Source organism: Typopeltis vanoorti, chromosome 10, assembly GCF_054136105.1.
Source record: "Typopeltis vanoorti isolate ZY-2024b chromosome 10, IOZ_Tvanoo_1.0, whole genome shotgun sequence".
Classification (NCBI taxonomy): Eukaryota; Metazoa; Arthropoda; class Arachnida; order Uropygi; family Thelyphonidae; genus Typopeltis; species Typopeltis vanoorti.
The window spans coordinates 43,054,896-43,078,696 of NC_143558.1; the positions used below are offsets into that span (position 1 = coordinate 43,054,896).

Genomic DNA, 23,801 nt, shown 5'->3' on the forward strand with positions numbered 1-23,801 from the left:
TGGCGAAATTTATGACAGCAAACCATTCAGTTATAGCACCAACCCTATGACATTGTGCATTGTCTTGTTGAAAAAGATAATGGTCAGGTCAGTTCTGTAGAAATGCTGCAAAGTATGAAACATTGCATTGCCCAGAATGTTCAGACACTTTTCAAAGATCAACATCCGAGGCCAAACCAGGAAAAACAAGACCATACATTCACTGGGTATCTGCCACACCTGCTTCTGCCCATCTGCTCTGTAGAGAGTGTAGCATGATTCATTGCTCCATGACACAGCTTTCCAAGCTTGCTCTTTGCACCACTGAAGCCAATGCTGCATATGCTGTTCAGGTAATCTGGGGCTAGCATATTGCAATCCTACCATTGAAACTCATGTTGTGAGCCTCAGTTCTGAATGTTTTTGTGCAGATTCATGTTCCATTCAATGCTTGGAACTCTGAATTCATTGCGTTTGCCTATGAATGGTGGTTTTTACATATTATCCTTCTTAGCACCATATGGTCATATTTGGTGAGTGTGGTGGGTCATTCACTGCAGGTAGCACTTGCAGTTGACTCACTGTGCTTCCATCTCATTATGGTATCACTGATTATTGACCTGGGATTGCCCATTTGGTCAACAGTTTACTGAACAAATAAGATAATCTGGAGCTAGCATATTGCAATCCTACATGGAAACTTATGTTGTGAACCTCAGTTCCCAATGTTTTTGTGCAGACAATAGGCCTGCAACATGGCATGCTGTCACAACACCTCTTTTAAATTAAATTCTGTCTGTCAGTTCCCTTGTTGCAGCCATTTCGCATGGACACAGTTGCACTAACTTGGGAGCATCATATTCCTCCAATTTATACTGGCTAAAAACATGACTTGTTAAATGGCATTATGCATCTTGCTCATGGGGGTATCTATTGACTTCTTTCCAAGCAGTATAGATGTAGCAAATTTTGTATTAATAATTATATTGAACAAATCCAAATACAAGAAATTAAAGAACTGCAGATTGAATGAAAAAGATCTGATATAAAATGCAGGGATAGCATTTTAAGCAAGTGAAATGGGGGACAGTATTTGTAAAATCTGGTATATACTAGGGTTTTATACCAATTACTACATACACAAACTGACAGTAGATTTATAGAATTGGAATTATGTCTAAAACCGACATTCAGATATGAAAATACTGACAGATTTACAGAATTTTACTTATGCCTAAAAACCAACATTCAGATATGAAAATACCGATTTAACCTCTTAACCTCTAATGACCTCTTAACAATACAATTTTTATTTCTTTTTTAAATACTTAATATGTTGGATGTTGACTTAGATTTATCTTGAATTGTGCAATGATGATAAAAATAACACAAGCTTAAAATTAATTCTTACCATACATTGTAAGAATTCTTTATCATAATTGCAGAAACTGTATACAGAAAATATATTATAAAATTTTTTTTAGATCACCTGTGGTATTCTTTCGTGTGTCTTTTATTGAGGGAACTCCATCATCATTAGGTTATTTAGTGGATTCAGATCACTGCCTACTTTATCAAGTAGGTATCATAGGATAATGGATATCATATCATTATAGATAGTACAGCTGATAACATTCACGGATGTTAACACCATATGATGTTGCAGAAACTGCTTACAGAATGCAGATAAAAGTCACTGGATGAGTCACTCTCTCAGATAAATTATTCACTTTATGACTAATTTATTTCAGAGTGACTCATCTACTAATCTTTCTCTTGCATTTTGTATGTGTCTGGTTTTTGTGCATAAATTTTCTTTTTGGAAAAATGATAGCATTGTATATATGCAGCTTCTGTCAGGACTTTGTTGTAGTTATAGTGAGTTATAATAATGTTTTCTATAGTGAGAGTCAATTGTACCAGTGGTGGCCTAAGGGTCAAATAATCAAGAAACTCTGCTGTAGAGACCAAACATGGTATTTTTGAGACCCACTTCCTACCTTTAATAAGCAGGGTTGTGGTCACACTGATGATGAAATTCATCTGGAGCCTAATGATATTCACAAGCATTCATGCCCATGGTGGACTTCAAATCACACAGGCTGTACAGTGGAAATGCAATACAAAAATTAAGTACTAAAGTGAGGATAATGGATTAATTAAATGGCATAATCTCTCTTTGTGTTTCAAGTTAAGATTTTTTTTTTTTTTAAGTTGGTTCCATCCACGAAATGTATGTGGAACCAACATAAAAATAGATTTGCGTTATTTGTAAACCTATAGTACATTCATGCCATGGGTGGGCTGAGGATTTTTTTTTTTTGTATTTTTTACAGTCTGGAAACCCTTCCCAAGCCTCCAAGCGAGGTGGTGGTCTCATGCTGGGTGATGAAATTCATCTACCACCTAATCAGTGATATCAGATGTCAGTGGAGTCAGTATAAGAAAGACTACATAAGATGGAGTATGTTCTGGAGCACAGTTTTTGAAGACAAAGATGCCAGATGTCATTGGGACCAGAAGACTTTGTGGTATCAAATTGCTGATTTCCTGATTTCTCAATGATAGAAGATTAAGCAAGGCAATTATTGAATTATTTGGTATAGTAAATGAACATATCCCATTGTTTGAGTGTCCATATAAAGTAAAAACTCTGTTATTTGGGTATCTGATTATGTTGTTACAACAGTGAACGATTAGCAGTGTCAGACTGTTTATTAATATACCTCTGGTGTTTGATTATTTACTATAAAACATGCTTAATGGGTATTCCCCAAAAGTAGTTAATAAGTTAATCACCAGACATCCTGTAATATTGCTTCTTCTATATGAAAATAGATTCCAAATTGCTTCTTTATCCTTTACTTATATGAGCCATCAAATTTAAAAAAAAAAAAAAATCTTACCAAAGGATTACTTCTGCTGTGTGTTTTATAAGAATGTACTTGTCCCACTTTTCTATCCTGGCATTTGTAGAATTTCTTATAAACACAGATTAGTCTTCTATGATCAGCCTAGAAGATCGGTAGTCATAAGAAAAGAATAACACAAAGATAACATAAGATTTAACTGATAAGAGTGTGGTAGAACATGCATTAGCATTTTACACATAAATTCATTAGAGGAAGACTACTATATGAAAATTAAGCAGATTGAAACCACGTTGAAAGGCTTATTTGCTGATGTTTATTTACGAGAGTGGTCTGAAAAACTTTCAGTCTCAAACATACATGGCAACACTATTGGCAAGATTTTTTTTTTCTAAGTTGGTACATCTCTTATCATAAGCATCCTTGTGAAATTGCAAGTCATTCTATCAAGCGGTTTGTTTTATACAGTTGTCTGAAGCAAAAGTGTTGTCTGTAAATGGATAAAATTGAGTATTGTGCAGTTATAAAATTCTTTGTAAAAGAAGGTTTAATGGAAAAAGAAATTCATTTGAAGTTCATAAAAGTATATGGGCACTCTTCTCCTTCATTTTGGGTGCTGCGCTTGCTCACAGCAGATCAAAAATGCACTTGCATGAAAATCTCTGAACAGTGCTTGGAGCATCTTAACAAGAATAAAACTGATTTTGTGCATCAATTTATTAATATGGATGAGACTTGGATTCACCATTACGCACCAGAATCCAAACATCAGTCAAAACAGTGGACATAAGCTAGTTGTTCAGCACCACAGAAGACTAAGTCAGTTCTATCAGCAGGAAAGGTCATGGCATCAGTGTTTTGGGATACTAAAGGCATTTTGTTTATTAATTATCTTGAAAAGGGAAAAACAATAACCGGGATATATTATTCTGATCTTTTAACCAGATTAGATGAAAAAATTTGTGAGAAAAGACCCTGTTTGCAGAAGAAAAAATCATCTTTCATCAGGACAATGCACCTGCCCACAAAGGTGTTTTGGCAATGGGAAAATTAAGGGATCTGCACTATGAATTGTTGGAACATCCACCCTATTCCCCAGATTTGTCTCCCTGTGACTTGTATCTCTTCCCAAAATAAAACTCTTCCTCGCTGGTCTGTGTTTTTCTTCAAATCAAGAGGTGATTGCAGATATAGAGGGGTATTTTGCAGATCTTACAGAGATGGGATACTGGTGCTGGAGCATAGCTGATAAATGTATTAGTCTTAAGGAGACTTTTTTTTTCATTGTTAGGCTGAGAACTTTTCATACCACCCTTGTATTATATATTTAACTATAGCTACAAGTGGTTAAGTGGTTAAGAGTAGTTTGCACCCTTAAGCGATCCTACAAGTAGGATCACTTAAGGGTGCAAACTAGACAATGGGGAGGTGACTTGCACATAGCGTTTGAAGAAATGCAAAAAAACCAAAAGGGCATCTAATTTAATGTTCAGTCTTTACCTCTTGTAGTTCATCTTCTTAGTATTTGGATATCTATTGGGCAATTTAGGACTTAAGGCATCCAAATCATATTCTCTGTTAGCTTAAATATGAAGAAAATGATGGCACAAATGTCATAAAAGCTAAGTATCACCCAGCTGGCAGAGCTGGTAAGTAAGACTCTACTATTTTTTTCACATACCTAGGATAAACAATGAAAAGTCAGATACTTGAACAAACTCAATATTAGCACAACTGAAGATAGGCATCACTGAACTAAGTGTCAATGGAAAAAGAACTGGAGCTGGCAGAAGAATTAGAGAAGTATCACAAAACTGGTGTTATTGAAATTAAAAAGACAAAAACAGGTGAGATTCTTCTAAATAACAAGTACAAAATGTTATATTTAGACAATAATGATCAGAGAATGGAAAGAATAGCTACACTGACAGCTAATATCAGGATATCTGAACGCAAGGACTATCCGGTCCCACCAATACAGTCACTCAGGACTTGCTGACCATGCTTCGGACATTCGCCACAAAATACTCTGGAAGAAAGCCACTTTACTACCCCACAGCAAGTATAAATATGAGAGATTATTCCTGGAATCAGCCTCAGCTCTAAAAACTTCCCAAACCTTGACAAATTTGAATGCATGAGCCTGCCCCAAATTTGGGAAGCTTGCATTCTAAGAACATCAGCCCAACAGCCAATACAATCCAATTTAGCAAACTGCAGAGGGGGTACCTTTAGGACTCTAGGACCGACTTCAGTTGCTTTCTTCAACCACATTTGCTTAGTGTTAGTGCCTGCATCCATATATCATTATTTTGTATTAATTAAAGTTTTTAATTAATATTCTAGTATACATTGTCTTTTCTTAAAATCTGATAGTTACTCTCTGTTATGTAGTGCCTAAGGTAGTTGTCTCTGAAAAACTCCAGTAACTCATTCTCTTTACTCCCTGATTAGTATCTTCATTCCAATCTATATTACTATAATTAAGCCACCACTAATTATCACTATTTTCTTGTTAACCAGGCTAATTTGCTTATGTTTCTTTTGCTCATTTCTTTTTCACTATCTCCACATTCCTAGGTCTGTAGCAACACCGAAATAATTCCTGTTAGTATGTCATCCTCATCTAACTATATCTAGCTTATTCTGAAAATTTTGAGGTGAATAAACTTGATCAATGCAAAACTTTTGTTCCCCTTATTTCTAATATTTTGCAATTAAGCATGCAAACATAACTAATAGGGATGCTTAAGGGTGTAAGCTGTATAGCTGAGAGGAGACCTCCACATAGCCTTTAAAGGAATGAGAGAACTGACCAGGGCTTCTGACCTAATGTCCAATCCTCACCTTCTTGTGGTGCACCCTATTGGGTATCTACCCGGATACTGAACGAACAAGGATGGGCTGGCAATTTGGGATTTAGCCGACCAAATTGTATTCTTATTGGCTTAAAGCAAAATACAAAATGATGGTACAACATGACAGAATTTCATGCTGGCTGTGGGTGTCGCCCAGTTAAACAACACCCCCCGTTGTTTTTGCCAGGTGAACAGCGAAAAGTCAGCTACTGGAACAAATCTGAAAATACACCCCAACTCAACATCACCACAGTTAAAGATCGGTACTATTAACATAAGAAGCCTGAATGACAAAGAAATGAAGCTAGCTGAGGAATTAGATAAGTACCAGATCGACATAATAGGGGTGACTGAAACAAAAAAGACAAAAACAGGTGAGATCTTTCTGATCAATAAATACAAAATTTTATATTCAGGCAATGACAATCAAGAAAAAGAAGGAGTAGCCATAGTATTCAACAGTAAATACGAGGCTAATCTTCATGAATGGCATGCAATTTCAAGTAGAGTAATGTGGGCAAATATGAGAATGGGGAACTGGACAATGAGACTTATTTGTGCCTATGGATCCACAGAAGATTCTACTAAAGTAGAAGCGGAGGTATTTTTTGAGGCATTAGAGAAAGCAACTGACACAAAGAAAAGGGAAAAGTTGGTCCTTGTTGGGGGATCTAAATAGCAGAGTAGGAAATGATTGTCAGACATACAAAAATATTTTGGGAAAATTTGGAGAAAAGAGCAAAGCTAATAATAATGGCAAATACCTGTTGAATTTCTGCTCAGGACATGGACTGGTTATTACTAACACCATGTTCCAACATAAAAAAGTGCACAAATTCACATGGAGAGAAGAGGCAAGGAATAAGAAAAGTCTCATTGACTATGTTATTGTTGATAGTGATGTTTTCTCCCTGGTGCAGGACACCAGAGTGTACAGAGGATTCGAAATTGGAAGTGATCACTATTTAGTCTTGAGTGGGATAAAATTGAATTTCATTTTGAAAAGAAGAACATGTAAGAAAGTTTTAAAATGAATAAAAGTTGTCAGCTCTCAGATATGAACTGTAAACTAAAATGCACAAAGATTATTGAAAAAAAAATGAAAGCGTTTGAGAACAGGAACCAAACCTTGGAGATTCAATGGCAAGCCTCGAAGAAAACCCTGATCGATTCAGCCAGAGAGGCATGTGGTGGGGTTGTCTGCAAGGATAGAAAAATCTGAACTCCATGGTGTACACAGGACGTTAAAGAGGCAGGGATGGAAAAGCAGAAAGCATATCAAAAGTTCCTGACAAATAAGTCAGCTTTTGCTCTTAGAGAATACAGAGACAAATGTAAGAAAGCGAAACACTGTGTAAAACTAGTTAAACAAAAGTCATGGGAGGACTTTGGCAAGAACATAGAAAATAAATATCAAGAAGTGGTAAGATATTCTGGAGGTTGTTGCAGAAGCTTAGAAATGGAGGAAAGAGTGTTGTAAAAGGAGTTAGAGATGACAAAGGTGACATGAAAACGCGAGAAAAAGATATCCTTGAAGTATGGAGTAATTACTTTGAAAAACTGCTAAAAGAAACAAGCAGTGATGATAGCACAGTGATAAAAAAAAACACTGGCTATGCATGCAGTCAGGAATATATATCCATACTTGAAGTAGAAAAAGCTATCAAAGGCTTGAAATGTGGAAAGGCAGTAGGAGTAGATGATATTCGACCAGAAATGCTGAAGTATGGTGGTATAAAAGTCTTACAGTGGCTGCACTGCATAGTTCAGAAAGCCTGGTTAGAGGGACAAATTCCCAATGATTGGAGTAGAGCTCTCATAGTACCCATATATAAAAAGGGAAATAAAACTGAATGTGAGAATTACAGAGGTATTTCCCTACTGAGTGTTCCTGGCAAAATCTATGCAAGTATACTTGAGAAACGGTTGAGAAGAATTGTGGAAGAAAAGCTTGGTGAAGAACACGCTGGATTCAGGCCAAATGGAAGCTGTCAGGATCAGATCTTCACTTTACGACAAATAGTTGAGAATGCATGGGAATATAACAAAGATCTATATTTAAGTTTTGTCGATCTGGAAAATTCATATGAGAAGGTGCCGAGATTGAAGCTAATCAATATGCTACAATTATATGGTGTCAATGGAGCATTATATCGAGCAATACTTAGTTTTTATTTGAGTTGCAAGTCAGCAGTTAGAATTGAAGGAAGTAGAGGAAGATGGTTTAATGTTAAAGCTGGTGTGAGACAAGAATGTACATTATCCCCTCTGTTATTAATTATCTATATTGATCACATTATGAAGGACAGTGGTATTAAACATGATATCAGAATTGGAGATGTTAATATCAGCTCTTTGCTTTATGAGGACGATGTTATGCTTCAAAATAAGTTCGCTACAAGTTTGCAAGATTCCCTAACTAAATTGAATAACTGTTGTAATAGATATGGTATGAAGGTCAGCATTAAAAAGACAAAGAGAATGAAAATAGGTAGAATTGTTGAAAATGTCAACTGTGTTGTGAACGGGGAACCTGTGGAACAAGTAAAACATTTCAGCTACTTAGGCACGATTTTTACTGAAGATGGTAAATTAAATATGGAAATAAATAACAGAATCAACAAAGCTGGTATGGTAGGCAGTCAGTTGAATTAATTCATATGGAATAAGCGAGGAATTAGTCGAAACACTAAATATGTCAAAACCAGTTTTTAACTCATAATGTCAAACCAGTTTTAACTTATGGATCTGAGAGCTGGGTCAGAAGTAAAACACTTGACCAAAGACTAGAGACCGCAGATATGAGAGTCCTGAGAAAGATTAGAGGCATGAACAGATGGCATCAATGACAATATAATATTAAAAACGAGGATATTAGTAAAGAACTTGACATTGTCAGCATCCAGGAATGCGTTAGCAGAGCTAATCTCAGGTGGTATGGTCACTCAAACAGAATGGGTGAGGAAAGATTAGCAAAACAAGTCTTCTCTGCCATGTTGCCAGGAAAACGACATAGAGGAAGACCAAGATATAGGTGGTTTGATACCGTTCAAAGTGCCTTAGACGATAGAAATGTAAAATCTGATAATGTTGGAGGCTTGACAAGTAACAGATTGATTTGGAGGAAAATTGTAGATAGGAAGTTAATGATGATGTAAATTTTTCATGTAGTACTATCATATTCTGTACACCCCTTGAGGATACATGTCAGGAATTTGATGATGATGATGATGACATAACTAATAACTCTCCTCAGATCCAAACTTTCCCCTCCCATTCCGAACCATCTCAATCCTTTTTTTTTTTTTTTTTGCCCACTCACACATTCATTACTGAATCCAGCATCCACATTTTATTAGTCTATTCTTAGTATACATGACTGTTGTGTTGTATACTTATATAAACTTTATCTGGAGCATTCATCATGGAAATTTCCCTGTAATTATAATATTCATAATGTCATTTATGATTGACGGTTCATAATGTCATTGATGATCGATGGTTCATAATGTAATTGATGAAGTTTCAGACCAGGACGAAGCATAATCAATCAATTATTCACAATAAGACAGCTGATAGAAAAGATACTAGAGCACAACCAAAGTTGCTATATAAATTTCATAGACTTTTGTCAGCCATTTGATTCAATCCATGGAAGAGATCTTTGGGAAACCATGAAAGAATTTGGAATTCCCAACGATACTATAAGAATAATAAAGAATCTATATCAGAAATCTGAAAGAATAATATGAGTGGAGGACACTTTAACCTACTGGTTCCACACAGAGAGTGGAGTAAGACAGGGATGCAGTCTGTCACTGAGCTGTTAAATCTTACACTGGAAGAAGCAACCAGTAAGGCCTTAAACAAAGAACACTCTGAAATCAAAATATATGGGGAAAATGTAATAAATTTTTAAAATTTGCAGATGACATTGCATTGTATAACGAACACATCAAGTTTTTACAGTTAGGCAGAACCCAGAACACCTGTAAATAGCCTCTCTTTTAACATTTTTGTATTGTGTATAACATATGTACAGCCCAATGGGAATTAGCTATCTCTTTGAACAAAAGATGCAAAACTTTCAAGGCTAAGGGAAACGCTGTACAGTCAGAACGCTTTTTGAAAGTTTGTTTACGAGTTCAACCCTAAGTGACCTCAATGTCAATGCAAAAAGGGGGTCGGCAAAATTCAAACAGATGTTCCGCTGACTGACTTAATGAGATTAGAATACGAAGACAGAGAAGAAAGGGCTTGTTGAAGGTTCCAGAAACCAAGAATCATATGACAATGTAAGGGGTCCGCGTGAGTGCACGGGGTTTAGAAAACTGAACCCAGGGTCTCGAAACTGATGAAATATAAGATGGGACTTCCAGAGACACAAAGAGTTTTTTTTGGCACAGAGAAGAAACGAGCATACGAGGAGACGATGTGGTAGAAAGTCCTGAGAGTGATGTCCTGATGTGTCAAGGAGGGAGGCCATGCCACGAGCTGCCATTCAGCCCAGAAGCGTAGCTGACCAGAGGACGAATCAGCTGAGGTACTGCCGAACTTGTCTATGAGCTGTTCCGCTTATCTAAGTCCGTGAAGGCCCTGACAATTCGTGACCCTTCACTGGTGTATTAACATGGCGATAAATCGTCATCCACATCCTGCGAGACAACCTGATGAATGGCCAGTATCCCAAGGATTGGAAAGAGGAGAGATCGAAAACACGAGATGAAGAAAAGAAAATATAGAAAGTCGCAGTCAATGGGATCTGAGAGTGCAACCCAACAAAAGACAGCCTATGTGAGTTAACTTATTGTTTTGTTTTGACTGTGCTAAGCTCTAAGAATGGGTTGTAGAAATTGGAAAAATTGCATGTATAGGGATGTGAATAGCTAAAATAACCTTGAGAGTCTTGCTCTGTCTGAAATTTGATGATTGCATTTAAGAATGAATATAGCTTTGATAGTTGCATCTAAGAAAGAGTATAGCTAATTCCTAGGAAGTATTTTGGGTTATGAATTTGAAATTAATGCCTGTATGTAATCTTGTATGAAATTTTAAGTTTATAATATGTTATACTATTTGTAACATATCCTTAACGCCGATTGTTAAGGATATGTTACGAAGATAGAGAATTTCTTTGAGCCAGATAGATAACATAATGTGTGCCTTATATAGATAAAAGAGAGATATATGCAGAAATTAAGAAGTTGGTTAAGTGATGATTCTTTAAGTGAGATAGGTAACATGATGTGTGCATTGTATTAATTGAAGAGAGATATGTGCAGGTAACTAAGAAGTTTGTTAAATGATAATTCTCTAAGCCAGATAGATAACATAATGTTTGCCTTGTATTAATTAAAGAGAAATATATGCAAATATTAAGAAGTTTTTAAACGATAACTCTATGAGCTAGATAGATAACATGATGTGTGCCTTGTATTAATTTGAAGTAGAGATATATGCAAGTTTGTCTTTAGAGTTTCTTTTTTTGAATTACAGAGGATCACCCTCTGTTTTATAGTGTATATTATATGCCTGTTTGATGACCATTAAATCCCATGTTGTATTTTAACGAAGCTTTTGCCCGATCTTATTTTAGTTTGCAATGCATTGATCTTAAAATAAAAAAAATAACCTAAGCAGGAAACATTGATATAAATAGTAAGTGAGAAAAGGGCCAAGACTGCAAAGCAAACGATTAACTTGGGGACCATTAAGAGATTTTTGTTGTGGAAGAATTAATAACCTACTGGAAGTACTATATTTCTTGCACCATATTGAGGCATGGATGGCGCAGTCATAAAATCTAAATAAATTTTTTCATTGCTCTCAGGTAGAAGGAGTATAGAATACAGAAGGCAGGAATCTAGAGTACAAAAGGAGGAACGTGTAAGATTAAGTGACGATAATATAAAATAAACCCCCCGATTACAAAAGGCGCAATAAAATCCAGGATAAGGATATATAAGAAAAATGCATAATTTTACAGCATTACTTGCAAGCACAGAAGAAGATCTACAACAAATTTCTGATAAAATAAAGGAAGAATGTATAGAATTTGGATTAAATCTAAATATAGACAAAACAAAAATCATGCAAATAGGAAAAAGAAACACCATTCTGAAAACTGAAATTGATTGTAAGAATCTAGAGTAAATAGAAAACTTCACCTACTTCGGAGGATTAATTGAGTACAACGGTGAAATTAAAAAAAGATATAAACAGACAAATTAGTCAAGCAAACCAAACTTTTGGCCGACTAAATAAAATATGGAAGTCAAGAGACATCAAACAAGTAACAAAAGTAAGAATCTATGAGACAATGGTCCTCCCAATACTTCTCTATGGGAGTGATTGCTAGAATCTCAAAAAAAACTGAAGAGAAAAAATTATTAACTACTGAAATGGGTTGGCTAACAAGATCACTTGGAGTATCTCTGCTGGATACACTAAGAAATGAAGACATAAGGAAACAACTAAAACAAGAAATGACAATAATAGACAAAATCTAAGAAAGAAGACTGTGATAGTTTGGCTGTGTGACCAGAATGGAACAGAAAGATTACCAACTAAAGCACTGTATACAATGATGGAAGGTAAAAGATCCACTGGGCGGCCCAGAATTAGATGGATAGACAAATAAAAGAGGACTTGAAAACCAAATCTGAAAACTTCCAAAGTGCGATGATAGTTGGATGTCACATCAGTGGTCTTTCTGTCCATGACATTGCTACTCGTCTCAGTATACTGACATCCACCATTGCTTATGTCATTTGCAAATGTAAAGTAGATAGTGCTACCACAGCAGGAAAATGCCCTGGGATGCCACTGGTACCCACTAAAAGAGATCACGAGCTCTATCTGGGGAAATGCTCTAGCATCCCTCATCATCAACAGCAGACCTCGAAACCTGGAAAATGCTGCAGGGACATATGCCAGCAGTAGAACTGTCCACAGAGTTGCATTCCTTAGATTACCATGGCAGAACTGCTCCAAACAAACCATACATCACACCCTCAATGCCAAACGATGTTTGGACTGGTGTCTTTCACACCATTCCTGGACCATAGATGATTGGAAAAGGGATCTGTGGAGTGACGAATCATGCTTCCAAATGCTTCACTCTGATGGTTGTGTTTAGATCTGGAGATTAACTGTTTTCTGGGTAATCCCAGTACTGCATTCCAACTATCAAGTTTGGTGGAGGCTCGGTAATGGTACGGGGGTGTTTCAGTTGGATGGGCTCATGATTTTTTTAACAGTTATTAACAACACGAAACAAGCTATTTTATAAAAGGATGTGTTATTAACTTGCTTATATTTTACTGAATTTCAAATCGCATCATCAGAGCATACCACAGTGACTAGCTGGCTCAGAGTCCAGCCCTCAATCCCTTTGAACATCTTTGGGACGAATTCAGATGTTGAATTTGCTGACTACCTGTCACCAACAGTTGAGGCAGCTTTGCATGATAATTTGAAGAATATTTGTGTTGCAACGTATCAGAAATTGGTTGAAAGCATGCTCCAAAGGGTAGTTGCTGTCATTCAGGGCAAATGTGGTCCCACTCAGTACTGGAAATGTAATTATAACACGTTTTTGACCACAATGAGGTGTCTCCTCCACATACCATCCTCTGTGGTTATGGAATGGTTATATAAGGTAGAATTCTATAGCTTATAGAAATAAATGGATTATTTAAAATGATATTAGACATGTGTATATATGATGTGACAACAATGAGATATGTTTATAGTATATTAAAAAAAATGACTGGTAATGACTAAGGAGAATGAGACTTTCCCATATTTTTGGTAAAGACATAAAACTGTTCCAATTTAAGTTTGAGTAGTTTATTAAGGCTTTAGCACTTCCCTTAAGTAAACATTCATTTTAAAGCAAACAATAAAGTAATTAGATTTTTGACCAGAGGATTCTATGTTTGGTATCTGCACCATGCTGTGCTAAGTTGGACTTTTCAGTTTTATTATAAGTGACATTTAACTGGTTGGTTGCATGCCTTCCAGAAGACTGATGCTCCTGTATCTCCCCCCCCCCCCCCCGTTGATATTCTATCCAGCATCTTCAGAACACAAAAACAGTTTTTCACAGTACGCAAGACAACCACAATCCAGTATAGACTCCTGGATGTGATAAAGGAGAGATTCTGTCCCGGGGAGAACGGATGAGAGTTGCCAATTTCACATACAGTTTAAATATGATGCGTAATTGGTGTTTGTGAAGAAGACTACAACAAAACTGTTGTAGTGTAGAAAGTGGGGGGGGGGGCAGCTATGGACTCTCCCACCTTAGCCAACTTCTACATAGAACACTTGGAAAAGCTATCAATACAGCCATGCTCAAACCAAGGCTTTGGCTACCCTATGTTAATGATGATGTGTTTGCTATTTGGCCACATGGCCCAGACACATTGGATACATTCTTAGCTCACTTAAATAGTCAGCTTTTCAATCCACTTTACAATGGAACTGGAAGCTAATGATTGTCTGCCCTTCCTAGATACACTAATCACATGTCTTCCAGATTGTTCCTTATGATTCTCAGTTTATAGAAAACCCACACATACAGGGAGATATTTACACAAACAATCGCACCATCATCCATCTCAACAGTATGGTATTCTAAAAACACTAACCCACAGAGCCAGAGCGATTTGTTCCAATGACATTGCGCTCACTGCTGAACTCACTCAATTATGTCACACCTTCTTGACTAATGGCTATAATCCCTATAAGATAGACAACATACTAAATACTCCCCACAAAACTCCCCCCCCCCCTGCTGTTTACCACAGAAGACTACAGCAAAACTGTCACCATCCCATACATTAAAGGCACATCTGAAAAGTTATCTAGAGTGCTTAACAAACACCAACTATGCACCGTATTTAAACTGTATGTGAAATTGTCAACTCTCAGCCGTTCAACCAAGGACAGAATCTCTCCTTTATCACATCCAGGAGTCTATGAGGTGCCCTGTTCATGTGATCGAGCTTACTATGGACAGAGAAAGAACTGTGGACATCTGCCTCAGTGAACATAAAAAATACATCTGGTACCATTGCTATGGCAAGTCGGGTCTAGTAGACCATGCTTTAGATACCCCTGCACACAGGATCGATTGGAAAAAAAAACAGAAGTGCCAGACAGGAGCTTTTACAAGTCAGAGAGGTTGTTCCTGGAATCAACAGAAGCTTTGAAACATACTTCAAACCTCAACAAGTATGGCTGTATAATTTTGCGAAAGATTTTGCAGACGGTCATCTTAAAACCAAATTAATACCTGCTTTCTCTCTCTGTTTTTTTTTTTTTTTTTTTTTTTTTTTTCAAACATAGGTGGTGCCTAATTAGGACTTTAGTCTTTGTGTTGCACATTACAATTGTTCAAACTGGTCCCATTGTTATACTGGATTGTGGTTGTCTCACATACTGTGACAAACTGTTTTTGTGCTCTGAAGATGCTCGATAGAATATCAGCAATAAGTTAATAAATAGTTATTTTCTTATCTGTCTGTGTTCTCATCTATACTGTTAAAATGAATCAAGATGTACTACGAACACATAAGCCCACACGTAAGGAACTGAAATTCTTTGTACTGTTTCTCGGAGCTGATATATAGGAATCACTGGTCTATTGTATTTGTCTTTTGGAAAAAATTTGCCTCCATAGTGCAATTGGAAGAACAAAATTGTTGCGCCCTTTACCTGAAAAAAGGCCTAAGTTCAATTCTCGTTGTGATGGAAGAAATCTTTATATGGGTTTTTTCAATTGAAGTGAGTTAGCTGATCTCATATGGAGGTAGCAGAGTTTTTTCTCCCGGAAACTCAGGTTTTTCATCGTGCACACAGACAAATTGACCTTCAGATCACATGCAATTTACAGGCAAAAAATACTAGTGGTGGTGGTGGTGGCAGGCAATAGATGGCATTGGTGTAGATGTTGGTGATGGATGGGGAGTGGTGGAGATGGAGAGCTATAGAGTAGGTGCCCTCCCTCAGTGAGTCTTTGGACTCCTTGGAGGTGTTGTGACTTTCTAGCTAGGGTTCCTGAGGATTGGAACAAACAGCATATACATGGTTAAGTAGATTCTTTATAATACTTATCTTTTGAGAAGGATGATGAACTGAATTATGTAGTATGTATTTTGTCAGTGAAGGTTGTTTTATGATATACAGTAGTCAGTTTGCAAAAAAAAAAAAGAAAAAGAGAGAGAATGGAAAAACAAAATGTCAAAACAAATCAGTCTACCTTTATTTTCAACTTCCATGATGAATTTTATGAGGATTTAGACTACTTTTTAGAAACATGGAAATATATGTTTGGGATTAGGCCAGATCAGCTGTATCAGCTGTATTGCCATCCCTTATATCTAGGGTATATCAGAGAGGATTGTCAAATTACATAGATCTGTTAGATTTAGAATTTTCATCCAATTAATAAACTTTTTTTCATTTCTAGGCTGTCTTTAGACAGTTTTTTTTTTTGTTTAATTTAAACTTTATAATGATGATTTCTTTGATACTTTGTAGAAAATTTTATAAAATTAAACATCTCTCATGTAAGTCTTCTGTTGTTATTATTATTGTATTGATTATATCTATTTATATACCTTTTCTTTGCAGTAATTTTGAAATGTGTGATATTCATTCTCTGTTCTTCTCTTTTGAACTCTTCTCTCTGTAATGATAATGACTTTAAAGAACTCTACTTTCTGTGGTATCATACATACAGCTTAGTTTGTATTCTTCCTGTTAATCTGTATGTTGCAAACATCTATTATTGTCCAATTTTCCCATTTTGAAATTGTCCTCATCACTCTACTTGAGCTAGTTTTCCTTTAAAGAAGTTTATCTTCATGTTTAGTGTTGAATGGTATAGCCACTCCCGCCTTCCCTGATTACTGTTTCTTGAATATAGCATCTTAAAATTATTATTTAGTAGTATCTCACCTGTTTTAGCCTTCTTTATTAGTAACATGAATTATGTCAACATGATAACTCTAATTCTTCTGAGTTCTGCTTCTGTTCTTTGGATTATTCTCACAATGATGGTGGTGCATGTCTTTAGTTCTGCTGAATTTGTTCCAGCAGCTGACTTGACATTGTTTAACCTGATTACTCTGAAAACAACAAGGTTTAATTATCATTAAACTAATTCTGTATTTTTAATACAAAGTTATGTTATTGACAATTTGTTTGAATTTACATTTCTTCTAAAGATGATTAGTCTCACCAAATTTAGATTAAAAAAAAAAAAAAAGAACAGTAATAGTCAAAAGTTGTTTCATTTCCATAAAATACAGTTTCAGTCCACTTGAAGTAGTTGCAAAATTTGAGCTAGTCCCACTTACTTAAATAAGTCAAAGTCAATTACAGTTTAATGCATTATTTATTACTGAAATTGTAAGAAAAAAAAATCCAAAGTAATAAAAAATATGCTATAATAAATTTTCCTGTAAAATAGTACTCTTTTTATTGAACAGACTTTGCTCTGAATTTTTTGTTATAGTAATTAAGTTTGCTGTAGTTCTAGTTCATTGTAATTGTAATTATTTTATTCATATTTTAAGTTTAGTTTGGATGAATCAATAATTAAATAGTTTTGTTGTAGGTTGGAACAGTGCAAAGCTATGTCCCAGTCACTATGAAAACTTTTTATGCAGCAAATCCATTGCATCCAATATGGGATTATCCTATGCCTGTAGGAATTGGAAGTTATGTTGAGAATCTATGTGTTCTGATTACTCCATTTTTGAAATCTAAGTATGTATCTTTTTATATTCATGTTAATCTATATGTTGCAAGCATCTACTTGAAATATAGAAATATGAATGAAATGATTATGCATAAATGAAAACCAGTTGTAGATTTTGTCACCTGGCTGGCAGAGTGATTAATGTGCTCACTCTTCAACTAACAGACTACAGGTTCAAATTTATCACCTAAAAGACAATCTAAAGACTAAAGACAATCACATTTTATAGGCATGGATATGATGGTCTTTAGATGGGAGATGAATTTCATCTGGTACGAGAAAACTGTGCCACATTGCCCTCTGCATGGGGTCTGTTCTTGCTGGAGGGGTCCTACCAGTGATGATACTGGCCCTTTTCATTCTTCCTCTTTTTTCTTTGCTTTTCTTCCTGTATTCTTCACTCTACTTCTCCTTAGTCTTTTTTTACTATCCTTTCTTCCAGACCACCATGGGATCCAATGCTCTGTTGGCATGTTTTGCTGTGTAGTGCGACCTGCAGATATCTGGAATGGGAAAGTCTTGCACTATTTGGCCTCTGCTTCCACAATATGGGTGGTCTCTGGTGGACAGCCATGATCAGTCAGCTAGTGGGCATGCCTACAAGGATCAGTGGTGTTGCAGTAAGTCTCTCACCCCAGTCCAGGGGTCAGAGCCCAAGGCTTGCTGTGGTGCCATAGCATTCCACTCTTGAGTGCAGTCATTGCTTGCTAGTCAGTGGGTGTCCATGTGTGACTCCATCGTGGGTGGGTGGGGAGCTCTGGCACTGAACCAAAAGACCCCTTACACATCAATTTTTAACCCTCAAATATGTCAGGGACCCTAACAAAGTCCCAACCAAGTACTGCTACCATAGATATATTATTTTGATAACAGAAGTAAGAAACAAAAGATGTGATACAATTTTAAATGTACAAGAAATGTATGTACGAGTACTGCATGGATGATCAGTGTTTCTGATCATCCATGCAGCAGCTGAAAAGCAGATAGGAAAAATATCACACTTCTTTATTCAAAAGGGTTTAGAAAGACTGGTAGGATCTCCCAAAACTGTTAATAAACTACGTTCTGGTGATATTCTTGTGGAAACATCATTTCATTAACATTCTGAGAAACTGTCGAGAGCAACATCAATGGATGGAATACCAGTCACAGTAACACCTCATAAAAACACTCCATTCTTATAGAGGAGTGATATCAGAATGAGATCTCTTTAATGCTCCTGATGAGAGGATATGTTCAGCACTTAAAGATAGGAAGTGACAGGTGTGAGGCACGTTCTGATATGTAGGGATGGTCACCTGGTTCCAACCAGGAACATCATCCTTACTTTTGATACACCTAACCCTCCAACATCTGTAAAAGAAGGGTTATCTCAGCTGTTCTGTTAGACTGTACATTCCTAATCCACTAAGATTCTTTATATGTCAGAAATATGGGCATGCCCAAACTGACTGTTGTGGCTCTACCACCTGTGCCCGATCTGGTAGTAAAGAGCAAAAAAGCATGATAACAAATATTATTATTATTATTATCATTATTGTTATCATCTGAGACCTCCAGGGGATCAAAGACTCATCGAGGGAGGCTCACCCAAAAATCACCCAAACCAGTTGTCATACCTTTCCTTAAATTCATTCAAACTAAATCAGTGGTTCTTAACCTTTTCGAAGTCACGGAACACTTTTGATTGTAAGAAAAATTTGAGGAACACCAAAAGCATTAGGGTTGTAAAATTAACAATAAAAATATGTATGGATTTGCCTTTCATAAAAATGGAACTTATTTTAATGCGACACTTGAGCTTGTCGGCTTTTGCAGATTTCAGCAATATCAGGTCTAATATGTGATATAGCTCTCATCTCTTTGTCTATATTAGTAAGTCTTTCATGCTTTTTAGTTTCTATATTGGTTAATATTGAAAAACTGAGCTTATACAAATATGATGTTGAAAACTAACAAATTTTCAGTGCCCTTATGGAGAGAGCTGGATATCGGCTTGGACAAAAATCCAAAATTTTTCAAGAGTTATTTCAGAGAATTTCATTTTTAGAGTACGATCCATTGACAAGGTAACTACTACTACTTCTTCTTATAACGAAAATTCACAACTCGATGTATTAACTGTGCCAAATGGATTTCGTATCCAGTCATAATTGTGTATATTTAAGGAAGGAAAGTAACTTGAAATCTTTTCTTCCAATATTGTTAAATGTTCTGTTATAACGGAAATAATTCCCGTGAAATTTTATTATGGAGCGAAGAAAACATATCTATTGTATTTTTTTCTGATATGCGGTTTTTCCAAAGAATCCCTAGTGTGCAAAAGCAAAGATTCATACTTGGCTTCCATAGATATGCAAAGTTTTTCAAAAAGGCATTCTTTTAAAGGTCTTGACTTGATGTAATTTACCACATTTACAACTTGGTCAGTACAGGTTTTAATATTGCCGGTAATGTTTTTGAAACTAGGGATTCTCTGTGCAAAAAACAATGCGTAGATATAATATATCCTGCAATAGCAGTCTTAAGTTGTTAGAATCAGAGTAGCCAATTATACTCAGAGCTGTGTCATGTGACATCTTTACATGACACAGTTCTGAGTATAACCGGTGGAACACTTACAACCAGTTCAGGGAACACAAGTGTTCCAGGGAACATTAGTTAAGAACTACTTCACTAGATGCACTCACTACCCCTAAAGGCAAACTATTCCACTCACTGACTGCTCTTTGGAAGAAAATTCTAACTCTTACCCCTTTCTTGACTGCAGATAAATTTAACTTTCATGGATGCCCCCATGTTCTCTCCTCACCTTCCATATAATCAAAAATTTCACCAGTTGATATCCTATAATACCCATTCAAAAGTTTATAAACATCTGTCATATCATCCCTCTTTCTCCTGTTAACCAGAGTCTGCAATCCACATACTCACAATCTGTTCTCATAATCTAAATCCCATAATCCGGATTTTGGTTGGCAGTAGATGCCGTTGCTGTAGTTGCGGTCAGTTGGTGGAGACAGAGTTGTAGAGCAGGTGCCCTCCCCCGATGAGTCTATGGACTTCCTGGAGGTGTCAAATAATAATAATAATAATAATAATAATAATCTTTGTAACTCTTCTTTGCACTCTTTCCACAGCTTCTTTATCCCCTTGGAACCTTGGGGACCAAATCTGTACACAATAATCCAGGTGTGGTCTTATCAAAACCTTATAAAGAGGTAAAATGACTTCCATATCCTTACATGTCAAGGTTTGCTTCAACATCGCAATTATCCTCTGAGTTGTATTTGCAACTTTTGCTATGTGACCTTTGAACTTTAAATTCCTATTCACCAAAATGCCAAGATCCCTTGTCTCCTCAGTTTCTTGTAGCATAACCCCGCTAATATAATATGCCGCTGGAACTCTAATCATGCCAAAGTGCATAACTTTACACTTACTAACATTAAACTGTTAGCCATTTTCGTTTGCCCAAATTTCCAGCCTATTCAAATTATTTTGTAAGTTCTGAATATCAGTAGCATCCCTGATTGCCCTGCCTATCTTCACATCATCGGCAAACAATTGCACATTTGATGTTAAACCCTACCTGATGTCATTAATGTACAGATTAAACAATAATGGCCTAAGGACAGGTACACCACTGGTCTTTTTTTTTTTTTAATATTAATCTTTGTACTGGTTATGGGCAGTACTACCCTTACATCACATCCAGACTTGATATAGGCCTAAGCTTTTACAAGTGTTTTACCCTATGCCTGTTCTAGTTATTATTATTATTATTATTACCACGGGCTACTCCAGGAGTCCTTAGACTCATCGAGGGAGGCCCTAAACATCATGTTCACACAGCTGTTCAACATTCTCACAGTATCTATCATACCTTGCCTTGAACTCGCTCACTGTCATAGCACCCACAACAGACTCTGGCAGCTTATTCCACTCATTTACCACTCTAAAAGTAAAGAACCCAGCTCTCCCCTGCTAGCCACGCTCTTGCCCAGCTTCCATGGGTGTCCCCTAGTTCTCCCACCACCAGTCCTGATCTCAAAAATATCATCTGAATTAATCCTATAGAATCCTTTTAGCAATTTGAATGTCTCAATCATATCTCCCCTTTTTCGCCTATCAACTAGTTTCTGCAACCCACAAATCTTCAACCTGTTCTCATATGGTGCATTCCATAGACCTGCTATCATCTTAGTCACTCGCCTCTGGATCCTCTCAACCTCCTCCCCATCAAGAAGGAACCGAGGTGACCAAATCTGGGCACAGTAGTCGAGATGAGGTCTTATCAGGGCTCGGTACAGAGGTACAATAACTTGTTTTTCTCTGCTCGTCAAGGTATTTTTCAACAACCAAGTGAGTTGATGAGCTGATTTAGCTACTTTCGCAATGTGCCCCCTAAACTTCATCTCCCTATCCACCAACACTCCCAAGTCCCTGGCCTCATCAAACTAGTTATCATTGTAGTCATTCTGTGGTGGCAACTCCATGCCACCAGTGTGCCCTGTAGGGCCCTCAAGGAAAGAACTTTTATATCCTTCCACATAAGCCCAAGCCGTTTTAAGTCCTTATAGCTATCTGCGCTGTGTTTTTACATTATGAGAAAATATCAAGGATAGTGAGGGAGCTTGCTCCACCTTTGATACGAGTTGCCTTGGTGCTGTACTACCAAGTGGTTACTTACACTTGGATTTGCCAATAGTTTTTCGGTATGAAACTCATAGTTCTTAGAGTTTCGCTTACTGGTAGATAAACATCAAAGGATTTGTATCCCCTTCATTATTATTAAGGTTTCCAGAAAAATAGCCTTTTTGGCTTTTATAGTATTCTCCTAAGTTGATTGTAGTTCAGCATGTAACCTGTTTTAATTGGAGCATCAATACAATTAGATACTTTCCAAGAAAGCACAGCACGATCACTGTCACAAATTGGTGGTAAGATAGCCACATTCTTAACAGAGACCCCTTCTGATGCTATAAGCAAATCTACCACTCTTTGACCTTGAGTTCCTTCTTTCACATGCTGCTTGAGAAAGTTGTCCCACAACAAATCAATAAATTCCTCTTCTTTCTTATCATGAGATTTCTTTTCTACTCAATCCATGTTTGGAAAATTAAAGTCACCCATAAGGCTAAATTGGCGATGCATTTCTTTGCCACCTGCAACTGAGCCTCCAAGTCTGTAGCAAACCCCACTATATATTTCATTCTGTTACCCTCCACTTCACATCAGATAGACTCAAACTCACCACTACATAGGACATTGTTACCATCATTGTTTTCTTGTGTTTCTACCCTAATTGAATTTAACATCTGATATCATTAGTAGAGCTTCTTCTTATCTCTTCTTTCATTCCTAAAAATACTATACCCATTACACTCGATCCCACTTACCATATCTGATTCTGATAGCCAGCAAGGATTGGCCTGAGATTGTTGGCTCTAATGCCAACAATCTTAGGCCACATTGTATTCAATAAAGCAATGAACTCAACCCCTTTGTTTCTGATGCTCCTGGCATTTGTGTATAGACATAATAAATTACCACCTAGCCTATTCTTATAATTAGATATGCAATCTATTTGGTCTTGTTCTAGAATTCTCTTTTCCCTCTCTAGACATACTTAAAAGGTCTGAACCCAAAGCATATTTTTCCACCCCTTCACCACATACATAACCATGTTCGAAGACATTCATATCTTTATTACGTTTACATACCATAGCTGAACTTTCACACACATTTTCCCCATTCCTTCCTTGATGATCTAGTTTCCCTAACTCTCTGCATTAGGTCTCATACCAAGAAGTAATTTCTCCAGGCTCCTGATTCCAAATGAATTCAAGTGCAGGCCATCCTTCTTATATAAGTCTTTTCTGCCATCAGACACTCCAGACATCTAAAAACATGCATCCATTTCTTCTACACAGCCAGCACGTCAAATCATTTGCTATCATCGCCCTTTCTTAACTTAGTACTGTCATATCTGGATAGCAATCCTACAATTTTTACTCTCTCGCATTTCTTTCTCACGTCTTCCAACAGACCTTTCATATCTTCTCTCATTCTATATTTGTCACATCTTAAAATTATTAGTACCTACCAGAACTACTATTTCTTTTACTTTTCTTTTTTGTTTTTCAATTACATTTGTTATATTTTTAATTTTTGCCCTCGGCAAGCTCAAATTTTAACATTGAGTTACCATACCATATCACCTATTTTTTCTTAGATTTTAACTGACTCACTCTTGACTGACTTAAATGTTGCTCTACAAAAAAAGTTAAATGTGTCAGCTGTCAGGGAGATCATCCA

At 36.6% G+C, this 23,801-nt stretch overlaps 1 protein-coding gene across 2 annotated transcripts in view; it reads left to right on the top strand.

Annotated features, from left to right (window-relative positions):
• Pex6 (peroxisomal biogenesis factor 6) overlaps positions 1-23,801 on the top strand; it is a 338,534-nt gene that overhangs the window by 91,707 nt on the left and 223,026 nt on the right. For both annotated transcript variants that reach the window (XR_016548921.1, XM_090398889.1), the window contains exons 5-6: positions 1,464-1,557; positions 17,337-17,488. Coding sequence is in view for 1 of the 2 variants with exons in the window: in XM_090398889.1 (XP_090255015.1) it covers positions 1,464-1,557; positions 17,337-17,488 (246 nt within the window). In the remaining variant the exon portion in view is untranslated. The remainder of the gene's footprint in view (positions 1-1,463; positions 1,558-17,336; positions 17,489-23,801) is intronic.